General features: G+C 41.6%; 1 protein-coding gene across 1 annotated transcript in view; it reads left to right on the top strand.

Moving 5' to 3' along the window:
* Positions 1 to 653: 653 nt before the first annotated feature.
* Positions 654 to 18,501, top strand: part of pkn1a (protein kinase N1a) — a 38,393-nt gene continuing 20,545 nt past the window's right edge. Inside the window, exon 1 of the mRNA XM_086032342.1 lies at positions 654 to 1,261. Coding sequence (XP_085888468.1) covers positions 1,241 to 1,261 — 21 coding nt within the window. The 5' untranslated portion in view covers positions 654 to 1,240. The remainder of the gene's footprint in view (positions 1,262 to 18,501) is intronic.

The raw sequence follows: 18,501 nt of genomic DNA, 5'->3' as shown, positions 1-18,501 counted from the left end.
AAAAAAAATCTTTTTTTTTTTTTATGTTGATCATGATGATTAAATATTGCACTACATGGTTGTGGAGAGCCATGACTGGGTTTGCCTTAGACCCCCAAATGACTACAAATGGCACTTATTACATGAATGTTTAAAATAAAGATATCCTTTTTTTTTTAATGAAGTAAGCGACGCATGTCTTGGAGAGTCTACATAAGAGAAAGAAAAATGATAACAAAACAAGTACAAAATTATTTTTTACATTGTTGGTAAACAAATCATTTATCCATCCATCCATTATCCAAGATGCAATAGATTTGAGAAATAAGAGTTCGTTTTGTCAACAGTTGCTTCACATCACATCCCAGGTTATGGTTGCCTAGACAACCACGCGGCCACCCGGTCACGTGACACACCCGGCCGCGCACCCGTCGCGCGTTCCCTACAACGACGAACAGCCGCGTGGTGTCAGGGTCACACGCACCCGCACACCACCAATGGTTGTAGTTCGAGTGAAAGAAACACACACACCATGACACATCGCCGACCGCTCAAAGGGAGCGTTTCGCCCTGATGCGATTGCGAACGCTTTACGCGACTCGCGTGTTCGTGTTGTAAAACGCGGCGCCTGTTCGCGGGTGCGCGCACGCAAGTTCTGACAGGCGGCGTCCTGGGTGTCACGTGATGCGAGGAAGAGAGCGAGATAGCTACTAGCGAGCGAGATAGCGAGCGAGGCGTGTTGGAGCCTACACGGATGTTACCGGCTCCGCTCTAAGCGAACTCTCGGGGAGGAAGAAGAAGCTCTTATTTCTGTAGCTATTTTTCCCCTCACAACTTGCCGTGGATGCGACTTTTTGAGCGGCAAGACGAAACGGAAGCGCCGCGGTGTGGGGGGGCTTCTTTCTTTCACGGGGTTCATTGTTATAAGCTGCCATTGTGGATGTACCCCCTGTAACGATTGGATGATTGACTGTGAGACGTAAAAGCAGCGACCACGTTCTTATAAGTGTATATTTATATATATTTTGAATATACAACGTCAGAGGAGAAGATCGGGGGAGCAACCGACTGGGTGGGTCCACTCCACACCCAGGCGAGGATTACCTCTTGACCGCCTTTGTGTCAACAGGCTGTTAGGACAAAGTTGAGACAACATCCATCATTGTGTGCCATTGTCTCGGAGCTGGTAGGCGAAGGGTGGGGAGGAGAAGCCCCACATGAGCACAGGTTGTCCGGCAGCGACACGGCGACAGGCACTGCGATGGCAAACGATTCAGTACAAGTAAGTTGACCAAAGCTCGCTTTGAATCGCCCTGCTTATTCACTCAGCATGCAGCCCTTTCATTTTTTGGTTGTGCTTGTTGGATCATTCACTAGTTAATATACCGGTAGTACCAGTCTTCAAACAACCAGTAGCCTGCAGTTTAAAGTCATCTATGCTCATTTGTTAACATACCCTGGCAGAATTTTTGGAATATCGGCATTTTCTTTTATGGTATTGTGAATGCCTTATAGGATAAATTGAATCACGCTAATGAGTTAAGTGAGTTTTGCCAGATGACTTAAAGAATGGTACAAATCTTGCACATTCTACCAGGGTATTTATGGACAGTAATCTATGAGGGTAAGTGTATTTTGCTAAGTCATATTTTGACCAAAAAATGTTTGTTGCCTTCACCTCCTCATGATGCTGGCTACCTCTGCTAAAATCGACTTCAGACACATAATTGAATTCCACCCCGTAATGAAATTGTTAATCAATACAATATATTCAGTATTTTTTATTTTATTTTATTTCTGGGAAAAAAAAGAAAAAATGATTTGGGCCACAGGTGTCAAAAACAAAAGGCGGGCCATATCTTGCCACATAATTTTATGTCTGGCGAAAGCATATTATGTGCATTGACTTGATTCCGGAACTTTTTTTTATAATATTTGAACAAACTGTTTTTATTGGTCTATGATTTTTAGTTATTCATCAATTTGTTGTCTACATGTAGTATGAGACGATCATATATTTGGGTTCAGTCATTATGTCCCTCCAAAGGAAACCGTAATGATGATGTGGCCCACGCCAAAAATGAGTTTGACATCCCTGATTTAGGCCATTATTTTAGGAAGTTGATGATGTGGAAACCTGTCCTGATTGAATGCACAACTTTTATTGTTGAGCTTCCCCATGAAGAAAACCTACATCAGTGTGGGTGGTGACATATTGTATACTATGAACCATTCCAGTATATAATGTGACCCATATGTGTGTGTCTGTAGGTGTAATTTTAAAAAAAGTCAAATATTTCTGACATCCGTCGAGGTAAACGTACATTGGAACATGTTGTTCCAGAAGTAGGAGTTACAACTCAGTGTTGTTGCTGTTTTCCCATAAAGAAAAACAATATCAAAGATTTTTGGTACCGACATATACAGATTCTCATGCTGTATAAATATCTTTCCTGTAAATGGGCTGTCACTTTTATAGCGCTTTTCTACCTTCGGTTCTCAAAGCGCTTCACACACTGTACCTCATTTACTTACTGAAGACACAGCATCACGAGCAACTGCGGATTCGGTATCTTGCTCAAGGATACTTCAACATGGTCACAACTGCTGGGTTTCAAACCCACAAGCTCTGGGTTGGGAAACAACCACTTTACCACTGACCCATGCCATCCTGTGACATCACACATCACTATGTTGGAGATGGATATATTGGTTTGCTTCTGTGCTTAGTGTTTGATAAGAGAACTCAATGGCCAAAATGGCGGGCAAACAAATACTGTTTTTGCGATCGAAAACCATCTATTGCAAGAAAACTGAGTCTGAGTTCCAGGAAAATTCCAACTAAGAAAAGAGCATTGGCACATGTTCCTGAAGTAGGAGTTCCTTTCCAGAGTTTGGGTTGAGTTAGCCTTTGTAGCCTTTCAACTGGGGGCAAAAAAATAAATGCCCTTCACGGAATCTAGAGGTTCCACAAATTGTGAATGTTTGTCCACACAATGAGCAAAGTGATCCTCGCAGATGCTTGATTCGAATTTTTTTCATCCCTTTTCTGAATATTTTTTTTAAGAAAGAAGCCCAATGCCCCAGGCTTGCTATTGGGAATCCATGCCATTTACACTTCTAGAGGTTCCATAAATTGTGAAGTTTATTCTCCTCTTGATCCCCAATGAGCAAAATTCTAACTCTTATTGTTAATAAATTCTTAATGTTCTTATTGATAACTTATTGTTAGCGTTTCCCATAAAGAAAAAAACAATAACAAGTATTGTGGTTATTGTCATACATGATCCCTTTCCATTATGCCTCTGTTGGTTCTCATGCAGTATTCTAAAACCGGAAAGTCGCTCAACAATGGCGGCATCCAAAAGACGCTCTTAAATGACTTTAAATATCGCCTTTTAACTCCGAGTTTTACATGGAATTTGGTGTGACGCGATGTCACTATACTGTATATCTTCTCCGTATGAAGTTATTAGAAATGATCCAGGTTACCAAAATTGTTTCTTCTTTCAGTAGTTGGGACTATAAATTCAGCTATTCACTATTGAAGAGGTCTGTCATGTTTTTATCTCTCTCATGACAGACTGAAATATTTAAAACCTCATATTAGGGATCTGTGGTGGCCCTAGTACAATGTCCTGAGGAACCCCCAGGCACTCAGTTGAATTGGAAATATATAGTTTGTTTTTCATTAATAATTTACCATAGGACACTTCTGTGTTACACATAGGGTTCAGTCACCTTTACATAGCGAGTGTATATCATATACATAGTACAGTGTTTTGACTAAAAATGCATTTCCCTGGATGTTTTGTTTGGTAATGACAGAAGCAAAAATAGCCACAATAGTGGTTTTTGTTTTGAGAGGACACATGTTAACATGACCACCTGTTGGAGTTGTCTTTTTGAGGCATTTTCATTTTACGGAGAATAGATAGAAAACATCACCTGCAACAAAAAGTTCTCTTGACATTGATAGCAAATCCTTTAGCGGGAGGGTTGACAATGTGAAATTTATGTTCAGGAGGCTATGGAGTTTTCCTCCGCGGCACAATGACATTTTAGAAATGTATTTATTGACGTTTTAAGAGTGGGGCTGCAGCAAGTAATTAAGCTTAGCTAAAAATGTCACACATCTGACTGCACAGCAAGTTTGTCTGTTTCTTCGGCAATCTTGCGTTCTTGATGCAATAAGGGGAAGTTGTATGTCATTCTCTTGAGGAGTGAAACAGGATACACGTTAGCATTGCATTGTCCCAGTTGGAGCTAGCCAATTGAGGGGCAGTGAAGGAGGATTAAAGTAGCGATGGCCTTTGAACAGTCAGTTTGTGCAAATGTGGACCACGAAGAAGACCAATGGCGATGTTTCTTTGGGAAAAGGGTGGTGTCAAGATATCTGGAGGTTCCACAAATTGTGATTTTTTTAGTGTACTTGCTGATCCAAATGATCCTCACCTGCAAATTCACTCATTTTCAGTACTGACAAAAGATATACATTGTATCTTGGTCACATTCATCAACTCATGGTTGAATATATGTCCGCAACTTGGGAGGTGGGGTAGTTCTTCCACAGGAATTAATGAAGGCTTCCTTTGTTTTTATTTGCATCCGGAGCACATGAGTCTAGCATGTGTAGCGGCAGGTTGTAAAAATGAGACAGTCTGAGTTTAATTATGCTGCTGACGTGCTTGGCTGTTATCAGACTGCTTTTAAAAGCTTCACGTCGGATGACTTTTCCACTTGCAGCGGTCCTAACGCTTTGCTTTGACGCCGTGGTGTCTCTAGCTCTGACGGAAGACTTGTATGTCCACACGTACATTTGTATATTTTTCCCTACTCAAGGATGCTATTAGGAGGGAAACCTGGTTGCACTTTTATGATATTTTATATCTACTGCACTTTGAAAATACCGCCTTGATAAATCTCATTCAGATTCACTGTTGTCTTGTTTTAAGCCTTCCCTGACTGCACTCTTCCCATGACGTGTCAGTTGTTTGCCCCCCACAGGAAGGCGCCATTAACCTCCCCAATGTAGGAGCCCCCCCCCACGTCACACTACTCATAAAATATTCGAGGGGGGATGACAATACGAACAGTACTTTACGTTGATGGATCTGTGGCCGTTTTCGCATTGCATGTTCGCACCGGTATAGAGTTCTCTGGGGATTTCACTGGCGTACTCCCAACAAGGCCATACCATGACATAACTAGAAAGATATGCACGCAGTTGAGTTTTTTTTTTTCTTTTTTTTTCCTCTGACGTCACCGCCCCGCAGGCAGACATGCATGGACAATCCACAGCGAAGCTTCAAGTAACAGTTAAGCACCCGAAGACACACACAGATCACATTCTCATTCATTCCAGTGGCAGACATCCAGTCAAACAAGACCTTGTACTCCCAATCCTGCGATGTCATTTCTCAACCATTTTTTTTTTTTCTATACTTAGACTTGAAGCAAAATATCACTTCCTCATATTGAATCCTCTAAATGACTACATACTTTGTTTTGTCTGGCCCTCAAAAGAATTTATTACGTTTGTACTACTAGCATAATTTGGATTCGTGGCTCGTACGTAAACGAAGCTTGTAATTGCTCGTCTTGGATCTCATTTGACAGTGTAGGCGTACTAGATTACGTTACATAGCCATGTTTCCACCATGCACTTCAGCCCAAATTGTTTCCACTGCTCGTTGTGCAGCCGAGATGGTGAAAGCTACGACAGCTACCTGAATTCTGAGAGATCATAGCCGTACAACTGGATGGAACTTGCCAAAGAATCAAACAAAGAAAATAAATGTGACGAAGAACAGTATTATGACATCATAAGCGATATAAATTCCTCTTTCTTAAATTGGCCTTTTTGTTTGAACGCTGTGATTCGGTGCGCTTTGCCTCGGTATAGTAAATGTTAGAACGGCGTTTCTGCTGCAGGGTTTGCAGGCTTGAAAGGCTGCGTCTGCTAAGCAAATAGTGTGACTCGCACATACTAACAGAAGCACAAGGTGTAACTCACCAGTGAAATAAACTAAGAGCACCATGAAACAAAACAGTACAGTGGCGTGTGCGGAAAGTGTAAATAAGCGAAACAAACATATCTCAATCGTAATCCACAGTGAGTAGAAATTTTTCCCAAGAAAAAGTACAATTTAGGTTTTTATTAAACGGTGACGATTCTCAATTCATAGCATGTGCCAAGCAGTGTGTGTGATCCGCTACAATGGAAATGCACCAAAATGAACTGAACCAAAACATACTTCTTGGAGAACCCACAAAATTGCTACATCAGCCCAGTTACAAGATCAGATATTTACCTGCGTTTTACATAGAACGCAGTAAAGCGGAACATTTCCGCAACTTTTCGTTCCTTGATAACACTCGTATGTCAAAACACTTGTATCTCAAATTATCTTTCCCCATTGGAATGAATCGAAGTGCAATTAATCCATTCCAGCCACCCCCCCAAAAGCACCCCAAATTTTTTCAAACATGCTTTTCTCGAAAGAAATGTCACACTCAAAAGTATTTTACTGCATTAAAATACACAGTTATAAGATTTTTTTTTTTCCAAAGTACAGTATGAGGTTGATGGGCGGGGGGTCCTCAGAGGCTCACATGGCCCCGGCCCCCAGGGCAGAGGGTTGAGTGTCTAAAGGGCATTATGTCAATGCCGACGGCGCTCTGCAGCCTCAGCAGTACAATAGCACCTATTGTCTGGCACCCGCAACCTAGATCACATTCAGTTCACTGCCAGTTCATTTCCCCGCATCCTTTGACTGAGGCGGTTGGCGACCACACCCTCACCAGCCGACCAACCAAACCTGATGCCCCATCACGTCCCCCCCCTTACAGTCATGTGTTTCGACTGTTGATGTTCGGAAGCTCTCGTTAAACAATGTTTGTGCTTCCCGGTTGGGATTTCAATCCCCTTCGTTCCCCCTCTCAAAACATCCTATAATTCATGTGACCTCACAGAAATGGAACCTGAGTGACCTCTAAGGTGCAGGTCACGGCACCAATTGACAGGTTTTGACAACCTGTTCTCAGTCGGTCCTTTTTAACTTCAATGCTCGCAATATTACCAGAAGACTTTATATTCCCAGTTGAACTATTTCATGGATGCCAGAAAGATCCGCACACAGCCATGGAGCCCTTTTCTTCCAGATGCCGACAAAGGTCTAATCTGTCCAAAATGGTTTCTACTCTACTCTGCTTAGCCCGTGTTACAATGTGTGACCCGGTGGTCTTAACTAGATTCAACTAGTTATGTGTGCCACACAGTGCCATAGATAAGGAAGCCAAGCTAGAGAGAGATCACAGCAATACAACGGCCTAGCTAAAGTCACCTATCTAATTATCGGTGCTAAAGAGGCCTAATCTAATAAAACCCATTGCCCTCCTTTGCTAGTGAACCCTGTTTTGTATTGTGTGAGACGGTAGTAGTCTGATGGAAGTAGCTCACTCATCTACCACTGAGTGTTTTTTCGTTCTCTTTGAAAGTCAATCATGCGTGTGAAAGTGTGTCCCTATGTCTGGATAAGTCTTAATTCAGTGTCATAAAACAGCGATAATTCCTCATTTTCACTGTCACGCGGGGCTTGGCTTGACATGTCAACACCAGCAGCCTTGCATCCTGACATACCTTGACCCTTGACCCCCTCCCTCATTTTGGTAGTGCCCAGGGCCACATGCATCGATCCTAGCTCCATTGCTGTCATGCTGTTTAAACGTTGACCCTCTCCTTGCCAGGACGCTGGCAAAGAAACGGCGAACAAGGGCCATCCCTTGACTTAACTTGTTCATCCTCTTACTGACATCATTGATTTTTTTTTTTCCGCCCCAGCAGGGTGGTAAAAAAGTTCTTGAACAAAACAATGGGCCACCGTAACAGGATAAACGAGGCACGCTTTCCTAGAGCTGACTCAACAAACACAAAGCTCAGTTGCTAATGTGAATGCACGTGCAATCTTGGTGGAAAGTAGCTTTGTCATGCAACAGCGCTGAGCCATTCAATTTAATCCTGAAATTAGTAGAATGAAAATGCCATAGTGAGGCTTGGGAGAAACGTCACAGCTATATTGCAATGCTGTGTCACACCTGAATCTGACCTCATGAAAGATGGATTTCAAAACTTAATAAGGCATTTTTATCAATACCTCCTGCGCATCGCTGTGTTTTGTTATCACTATTTAGCCATGGTGTAGTTAGAAATTAAGGATAAAGTAACTAGGAATGTTAAAAAAAGGTGAAAACATGCCATTTACACGCACATTCACTCCTATGGACAATTTAGAGGCTTCAGTGAACTACTATGTATAGATTGTGTGAGGAAGACATGGTAGAAAATGCACACAAGCATGAGGAAAACATCCAAACTTCACACAGGAAGGCCGAAACCGAGATTCGAATCCCAAACCTCAGAAGTTTGCAGACATGCCTAACACCAGTCCCCCATGTTGTCCACATTCCAACAAACCACCACTTTCCTAAAATTGGTGCAATTCGGGGTTCAGCCCATATTTACTAGAAAAATAGACCTCAAAAGTCAACTTCAAGTATGAATTGTTGTTGTGCTTTCTTTGTCTTGAAAGTCACAGAGCATTCTTTCCCCTTTTCGGAGAAGTTTGGTCTTGCTCATTTTAGCTGGCTTACTTTGTGGGGTTTTTTTTGAAAGACAAAAAGTGACACTTACAAGTGAAGTCCAGGAAGTGCTTGTTTTTTTTTACAGTGATAAATAGGTTTTTGTTCAATTTTATTTATTTATTTATTTATTTATTCATTCTGTAGCAGATATTGACTGAGCATCAAATCCAAATCAAATTCCTGCCACCTGTTTCTGAGCCAAAATGCGGCAGTTGAACACAGCGCCGAGACGAGAGCAAACATCTCTCCATTGCAGCTGCTGCTGTTGGTTTATCTTTGTCCATTATCCCAAAAGGGAAACTGGAAAGCCGAGGCCTGTTCACACAAACAAGGTGCTGTTTGTGCAGCAGCCGAATAACACCTGGAAAAAGGATTTTACATTCAATATTCAGCCATTTCATATTTCAGTTCGTCTTTTCCTGTAACAATCTCAACCAGACCGCCGTGTGAATGGCTAGTTTTTAGTAAACTGATCTATCATGTCGCCCTTGTGTTATCGTACACCTTCCGTGTTTTTCTTCACTCGTTCTCCTCACTTCTCTCCGAACTACAAGTGTTGCCTTCTCTCTTCATCCCCCTCCCTCCCGCTAGCGCCAACGCTTTGTTTTCCCATTTGGGTTGAATCTCAAGAGCTGTGGTCTGCTGGGGGATAATTAGAAAGAAAACGCCTGTTGGTCCTACAAACAACACTTGCAGGCTAAATATGGTTCCCTTACAGCGATATTGACTGTACAGTAAATGTTTGCAGTGAGTGGTGTAGAATCATACCCATTGTAAATAGATATGGTAACCCAAGTTCATAAGTGTGAATGTTTTAATAACCATACGGAAAATATATTCACAGCACATTCAGCCTTCATATACATCTTGTTGTGCATGTTTGTGTGTGAGGGTGTGACTTATATAATTGGGTTAAGGAAAAGTCCCCACAAACAGTCCCTCGTCTCAAGTGTGTGTGTGTGTGTGTGTGTGTGTGTGGGGGTGTGTGTGTGTGTGCAGATCAAGTTACACGGAGGACACGCGCGTAAACACAATGACAGATTGAAATATTGTTCCTTATCCCAAAGTAAGAAACGATAGCCTCTTTTACACAGATATGCAAAAATAGTCACGAGCCATAATAGAAGAGTCGACTTTAAGCAGATTATGTTTTTTTACACACAACTCGAAAGAGGGAATGTTTACAAAGAAGTAAGCAAGAAGTCTAAACAACCCTGTTCATTTGCAAGTTTTTGGGATGTAAAAATAAGACAAAGATGAATCATTCCAAAACTTTTCCCTAAGGGCAGGGAAAAATAAACAACTGAGATAATGTGGGTCCATGGGTGGCCACACCCTCTTGTAACTGGGGATGTGGCTGTGTGCAGAATTAACCAGTCACATTCAAACTCATAAAAGGAAGTCAGCACACAGCTGCCAACATTTAAGGTGCCTCTAAATAACCTCAAATAAAGTTCAGATGTTCTAGTAAACTTTTCCTGACATTCTTGCCGCACAAGCCATGGTCCACAAGAGATCTTTCACATCTACCGAGGGATCTCATTGTTCAATGGTAGAACAGAAGAAACAAAAAAAGCAAATGCAGAATTTCTAAAAGGATGGTGACCCAAAAACACAAAGCTAATACACCCAAGAACGGCTAAGAGCAAACCGTTGGACTATTGGCCTTCCATCTGATCTAAATCCTATTGAAAATCTGTGAGAGAGCTGCAACATGTCCTCTGGAGGAAGCATCCTTCAAACCTGAGACAACTGGAGCAGTATGATCACAAGGAATGGGTCAAAATACCTGGAGACCGGTGCAGAAGTCTCATTGACAGCTACGGAAAGGCCTAAAAAAGTTGTGCAGTAAAATATTAAATCATTTCAATCATTTTGGGTCAATGCCAATTAAATTGGGTTGCTTTTTTAAAAATAATTTGGTAGCACTAGAGGTGCACGGTACCCAAAGGTAGAGATATGGAGTCTTCCGGACAATTGCGGTAGTGCATGTTGATTGCGTCTGTGTGCACAAATTGTATGGCCAGAGAAAGTGGAAAAAGACCTGCATGAAATAAAGTATGTTTACAAATAGCCACTTTATTTTTTTTGGCGTGTGTTTTTAAAGAAGTGAGTTATTGATGCCGTCGATATTTGGACTCATTTGTTAGTTACAAAGTTTACAAAGTGACGTTGCCAAACTCTGGCATGTAAACGGTGTTGTTTTTACTGGTCCATGTGAAAAGGGAATAATGAAACCCATTCACAAAATGTGTATCTATTCATAAATTGTGTAAATATTCCCTTAGTCTGGCTCCTATTACTGTAATTGTTTGTTGTGTTGTATTTTCCAAATGGTGTCTTAAAGGGCAGCTAAATGAAGCGTGTGATGCACTGTAGAAAGAGGCAAAAGCAATCATACACGTTTGTCACCATTCCGTGTTGTCTTCGGCACATAATTTCAACATCCAGCTTTAGTACTCACGCCTGTTTGTTAAACATATAGCTGAGTGGAAGAATTAGTGCTGGTCTTTCCCGCTGCCATACCTGGAAGGGGGGCAGGGCTGTCACGGAAACAGCCGTCAGCGGGATGAGCTCATAGCTGATTTATGCACATGCTACCTCACACGCATACCTGGTTGTTTACTACCACCATTTCTATGCGTGTCTCTGTAGAGCACGGGTGTCAAAACTCAACGCCCGGCTTTAGATCTGGCTCGCAGCATCATTTTGTGCGTTAAGTAAGAGTTAATGAAAACATACAAAAACACAACTAAGATTGAAAAAAAAATACCAAGTCAAATAAAAAATGGGTGTTTAAAAAAAAATGGTTACCTAACTGAAGCTACATTTTATGTCAACAGAACTAAAAGTAACTAATTATGAAAATCTTCGTGTTTTGTCTTTGTCAATTAATTTCATACATGAGCTTTTGGGGTTGAATTTAAATGTATTCATTCGGGCCTGGCCGGTTTTACGATAGTTGTTCTGTATGGCCGTATGGAGCAAGTAAGGTTGAACAGTGGTTTGAGAATTGTAGTTCACTTACCGTGTGCTGCCGAGAAACCACGTCACCAGGCAGTGGCTTTGGATTGGCTGCTGCCCGCCAGTTGATGCATTTGACTGACTTTTCTTCTTTTGTCACTCAAGTCAGCCAGCCGGTAACGCAACGCTAGGTAACAAGCGCTGTCCTTTTTCGTTCATAAATGACCAAAAAGAACGTAGTATTATGGGTTTAAATTTCAGCAAAATCAACCACAAGCCTTTTCTATCTATCTATCTAGCTATCTATCTAGCTAGCTATCTAGCTAGCTATCTAGCTAGCTATCTATCTAGCTATCTATCTAGCTAGCTAGCCAGCTAGCTATGTTATCTGGATACTCTCTATTTGTCTATCCATCGATTCATCTATGACTGTTCTTTTACAAATAAAAACAAATTGCTATTTTTGAAGCTACAACAAGCCTCTTTCATGTGACAATTAAGAGAGAGTTTGCTGTCAAATGATATCTGGCTTTTAGGTAATGGACTGGAATGCTTTTTCCCTTTTTATTTAATTAAACCATCGCTTCCGCTAAGCAGCCGTTACTCAATCAACCTTAAATAGTTTACACAACCCGCGGTCATCCCATTAAATTATAAACCTTAAACCCAGCCAACCAGTATATTGCTGCACCTGTTTCAAACAGCAAAACGGCCTCTCACAATTGGATAATTCAGCAGCGGTTTCTGGTGTGACCTATAAAATACTTGTCAAAACACAGACACAGAAAATGGATGACAAATTAAATGATCATCTTTGGTAGGCAAAGCTGCTTGCTTTTACCAGAATTAAACATGAACACTTGAGGGTTTCAACTGAAACGATGTAACGTGTTAACCAAAAGCATCTACATATGGTGTTTTTGTTGCCATTTTTGGCTCTGCACAAGGAGACACACACTTGTTGGTGTTATTTGGTGCACTCAACCTGGCTCTGTAATGACATGTGTTGTAAACACTCACATGCACTACACAGGCCTGCTCCACTGGTCTTGACAGCTGTTGACACACCTACAACAAAACCACATAGACAAATACATGAATCCCTTGAGGATCTTTTCCACCTCACATATTCACTCACAGGCTCAATTTGAATAGACACTGTCAGAGTTACCTAATTTAGCACATGAACGGGTCAGTTTAATCATGATGTGTGGGTGGTGAATACTAAATGGCAAAAGAAGAAGAGATTGTATTAACTTGATATGACACGCATGCATGACCGGTCCGGCGAGAGAAACTAGTCCGAGTGAAAATGCTTGCCAAGGATGTTATGTTAAATAATTACATAACTCAAGCTACACTCCCCATGAGCAATGTCTTTGTGGGCCAGAGTGGACTGTCACTGACAGAACAATATGTAGTAGGGCTCGGCCATTATGGAAAAAAATTATAAACGCAATTATTTTAATTGATATCATTTATTAATTTCAAAACGTAGTAATTATTCAACTACCAAAACTTAACTTCAAATATAATTTGAATGAACCAGAAAATAGCGGTCTCCAGTCAGTCGCAGGGCACATAGGAGAATGTTGCCATTTAACTTTATTAATATACAGTGCCTTGTGAAAGTATTAGCCCCCCTTGAACTTTTTGACCTTTTGCAAGATTACAGGTTTCAAACAAAGATATAAAATTTATTTATTTATTTTATTATTTTATTTTTTTGTCGTTGTAAAAAATCAACAATCACAATCATGAAGTGGAACAAAATTCATTCAATATTTAAAGCGGAAGTCAACCCAAACATATTTTTTTCAAGAATATGTTCCCAGCAGGCCCACTAGTTGAAACACGGCATTCTGATTAATTTTGCGTTTGTGGACTATAGCAAAATTCACCTCTTTTTAGCCATCTCTGGGGGCGGCCATTTTGTCTTCTGTCAACTGAAAATGACATCACAACTGCTCACTACGACCAATCACGGCTGACCTGTTCTCTGAATCTGAGCCGTGAGTCACTTTAAAACTTGTTTGACATTTGTGTTATGCATTATGTTGAGATAATATGAGCATATCCTCAATTTGGGATCTTGCTGCATTTCCAGTATCTCCTCTTGCAAGTGTACTCTGACTGGTTTCTCAGGCCTCATCCTTCCCACTCTCACCCCGGCCGTCACGCGCACTCCTGCTCTCCAGCACATCAAGCGTGACTCGCTGTCGGGCCGCAGCATGTCTGCAGGCCAAGGCCACAAGTCCCTTTTTTTTTTTTTTCATTTTAGAACAATGCTATGATTGTAATGCGCAATCGAGAGTCGCACGGAAAGGAAGCTAGCCATGAAACGTTGCGCGACGTAGTAGCAGCCTGCTGGGAGTCTTTGACATTGATGTCATTTGTAGCTTTGAATCGTCTTTTCATGAGGTCTGTTTGGTCCTCTTTCCGCCTGTCTGATGTCTGTCGATACTGCCAGCGGCCTCTCACATGGCCTTTTATCTGTCACTGGCCTCTGGCGCCGACACCCCCTTTCCTGCTTCTCTCCTTCCCCTTCTATATTTTCTACTTACCACCTGTCTTTTCTCCCAGGCTCTCCACGTCCTTCAGTTTGCAGGCTGCTCTTTTGTCCTCTCATGGGAGGAGGCGTCCTCTGCTCTCCCTGTGCTACCCACTATCTCCACTCTGCCTCAGCAGGGAAAAAGACATGGGCAGGAGCGAGGGAATTGTTTTCTTGGAAGAAAACACATTCTGGTTGGGTGTCATCTGATTAGGGTTTATTGCAGCAATGCTCTACTCGCTAGCTCATGCCGTGGATCGCTACACAGTTGAACTTTCACGTTTGCGATTGTTTTTGTGTGAAAAGCACACCTCATCATGACTTTCTGTAATATGGCAAAGAAAATCCATTTTTATTTTCATAGCAAAGCGTCGAAATGTTTCAAATTATATGTATTGTATTGAATTGCCTTTTTGATTAAGGCGACAAACAGTTACCGTCAACTGTAACTGTACAGTGCATAGACAAATAACATGTCGACTTAATGTTTTTTCCTAAAATAACAAAAATTGCAAATTGTCTGAGATATTGCAAGCTTTTTTGTTTGTTACTAAGCCCCCTTTTAAAATAAATTGAAAAGTAATACAAGGTTTTTTTTTTTTGTTTTTTTTTTTTTTACTGGCTTCCGATTTCAAAACTAGTAATCCATCATTTTTTTGTATATATCAAATAATGTAAGGTGACCATACATTTATATGGGTTCACAGTCATAATGGCCCTATGAGGGAACCCAAAATGAGTCAAAATGAGTCAATTATTTGCAGAACTTTGCTGTTCGTGGTCGGGCTCGGTCCCTATTGCCCGTGAATAGATGACCCCGCTTTACACTTTGCCTCGCTGTGTTGAGCTTACTCCACCCTAATATGGATATGCGATATATAAAATGGATGAGTGGATATTTCAAGGCGCAACTACTACATTTTTCTTCAAGACAGTTTCAATCAGTTAACCCACATGAACGCTGTTGTTGCTTAAGAACACTCTACAAATGGGGGACCCCGACCTTATAATTTCTTACATTTGTTTTAGTTCCTGTAGTGGGAATGACCTGCTGTCTTAATACTTTTTGTCCATATAGCGGGCCTTCACTTTTCTTGAATTCCTCCGGTTTCCTGATTTAGCATTCCTTAACTCCCTCCCCTTTATTTACCTAGCGTCACTACTCGGAAGTCTTAGGAATGCCTGCAGATGTTTCCCGTGTGACCCTGCACAAACATGCAAAAGCGATCAGTCACATTTCCCTCGTCGTACTCATATAACGTGCAACATCAATTGTTTGGAATCAAGGTAGGAGTCTCTGCTCGACCTCACGGGGAGAGACACAAACCCGATTTGACATCATATCAGCGCCGCAGGCTAATCGGCAGTGCCGACCCGTTTCAAGCTCTTTAAGTTGATATTGCCGCCTTTCGTGGTGTATCTCGTCTCTATGCAGAGAGTAGAGAGCTGTCAGAACAATCACCATTAAACTCGGCCGCACTAATGTCCTCTTGCAACATTAGCACACAAAGAAAAATCATATCCTATCTTTATTTCCTAGTTATGAATTTAATCTCCATCTGTTTCTGCTCATTCACCACAGAGTCCTGTATATATAACTAGCGCTAGCTTGACGGCTTTAGGGCAGTTTAATGCTTGTAAGGCTTTCATCTGCCTGGTACGCGACTAGCCTGTGAAGTTTCAGAAATAAGCGATCACTCTTGTGTGCATTCTTAGGTACTGTCCTTCACATAAATCCAAGGTAAGAATTTGCCCAAGGCCTCACAAAAAATAGATCCCCAATTCCTCGGTTTGAGCAGAATATTCCGCACGAGGCCGATGTGTTTACATTTTCACCTCGCTATAAACAGAATTCCACATATTTTGTCACCCTCTCAAAAGAAGGGGCTCATGTACTTGCTGGAGTATGACGGATAGCTGTCGTCAGTCTTCAGAGCTGTGCTGGATGCCTGTGCGTCTCACAAAACATGTCTGTAACGTATGATCAATGATAGGCAGCCCATCATGTCAAAGGCTAGACATTGGGGCTGCAGACAGTAGCAAGGACTGAGTGCTTCTTATCACACTCATAAAGAACTGGAGTAGCTAATTGCCCCTTCTTCTATGCGCACGGAATTACTGGGTTCAATATTATTATTAGCCTGATAACTGAATCTCCTGTTTGATGGCCTCAACAATATTGAGCATTACCAGTAAAAATTCCTTAAACCTGAATCCTTGAATTGTCTTGACTTAAAGCGGGAGTCATCCCAAACATATATTTTTTCAAGAATATGTTCCCCCGCAGGCCCACTAGTTGAAACATGGCATTCTGATTAATATTGAGTTTGTGGAATATGAGTTAAGCAGCAAAATCCAACTGTTTTTAGCCATCTCAGGGGGTGGCCATTTTGTCACTTCTGTCGACTGAAAATGACATCACAACTGCTCAGGGCTCAGGTAACAACCAATCACGGCTCAACTTCAGAAAACAGGTCAGCCGTGATTTGGTCGTTACCTGAGCCCTGAGCAGTTGTGATGTCATTTTGAATCGACAGAAGTGACAAAATGGCCGCCCCCAGATATGGCTAATAACGGGTGTATTAACTCTTAGTCAACAAATTCAATATTTATCAGAATGCCGTGTTTCAACTAGTGGGTTTGCATAGAAAATATTCTTGACAAAAATAAGTTTGGGTTGACTAAGAAACTATAGTCTGTGATATCCAACTCTTCCATCCGTCTCAGTTTTAAGAGGTCCCTTCGACAAATATATAATATTACTGATTGAAAATAGGTATCTGCAGAATAATGCGATTTTTTTTTTTTTTTCACAGCCATTCTAAGATCTTTTTAAAAATAAATTTTTAGATGTTTTGTGTCTTTATCCATGACCCTTGAGACCAAGCAACACCTGACTGGTGCACTTGTCCTTGATTCATTTTAGTTAAAGGCACCATTTCCATTGATAGGTTGCTAACCAATCTCATCTGATTTAGGGTTGGTCGCCCCAGGATGCCGAATCTTTCTGACACTGGGCAGGACATCTCTCTAGAATGCCTGGATTGACTGGACATTTCATTGTACCCTGCATAGATTCACGGCACCCTATGCCAGATGTAGCAAAGCAGCCCCGCAAACATGTAACAAAGCCTCTTCTATGTACATTACTAAAAGAATGTTTCTCATTTTGGATCAAACAAACTTTATTTTTGTTGTCAAATTAAACCTGTCACGAACAGTCCCAGAGTGGAACTGATCTTTGGAGCCACACCCCACGACACGATGTGCACAAAGACAACATGCGGGAAGTTTGTCATTTAGTAGCCAATGTCAGTCCATTATCTAACTAGTTTTAACTATAAGGGGAGCAAAAAAATGCTATCATTTTAGCATCAACAACACTAGACTGATTTTGATTCATTTCAGTTGTAGGCACTTTTCTATCTCTTCCTCCCCTGGTGCTTATTTGTCTTGTGTGTGCTTCTACCCCGTGACCCTCTCGGCGGGGCCTTATTCATCTCTCCTCCCTCTCTTCCTGTCCCCGTTATGCTCTCTCTTCGTTTGACTCAGTCAGATGCTCCCTGTCTCGCCACAGCTCTGCTCGTCTGTTGGACAAAACGTCAGCTTCCCGATGTCCGCAAAATCCTCTTTCTGGCGTACTATTTCTTCGTGTTTTAGACAAGATATCAATTGTAATTTTCCCTGTAGTAAGTCAAGGAAATGTAGTCAAATGCCTATCCATTCCCATTCCCTCCTTGTTTATTGTCCATTTTGCGAGGTCTCATTCCCTCTCCCTGCGTCCTCGTGCCTTGTAGCCATTCAGCTTGACATTCTGTGGATGTTTGTTTTTCCCCCCCACAGGTTGCTTCTAAATGTCTTACGTGGCAGGAGGGTACAAAGGCTCCAAAAAAAAAAAATGTTCATGTTAGCCAGGTGACTAGTCCTCCCAGAAACCGAAAACAAACATACTTTCAGTTCCTATAGCAGCCCTTTTATTTTTTTGTTTATTTATTTTATTGTTTAGGAAGCTCGAGTCTATCTCGGATGACTGGGCAAAAGACAGACTACACCCTGGACTGGATGCTGGTCCATCACAGCTCACTTGGGCAGATTACACCCAGGATTGGTCGGGATTGCTTGTCAATCAATCACAGAACACCGCATAGGGACGAAAAGCATTCTTTGAGTGGGATCTGATCCCACGCCGAGTGAACCACTATACCATCTGTGACCTCAGTCCACTATCAATGAATGATGAATCAAACCCATTCCTCATTCACATTCCTCTTGCAAGCACAGATGTATTTTCAATGGTGTCAGCTCCCGTTGAATTTGAGTACTTGGAGTACTCTGCACACACCCTTTGTAATAACACCGAATTG

This window comes from Filicampus tigris, chromosome 6, assembly GCF_054856515.1.
Source record: "Filicampus tigris isolate MCC_2025a chromosome 6, RoL_Ftig_1.0, whole genome shotgun sequence".
NCBI lineage: Eukaryota > Metazoa > Chordata > Actinopteri > Syngnathiformes > Syngnathidae > Filicampus > Filicampus tigris.
Note: the sequence above shows the minus strand (reverse complement) of the source record. Positions and strands in the feature narration are given on the sequence as shown.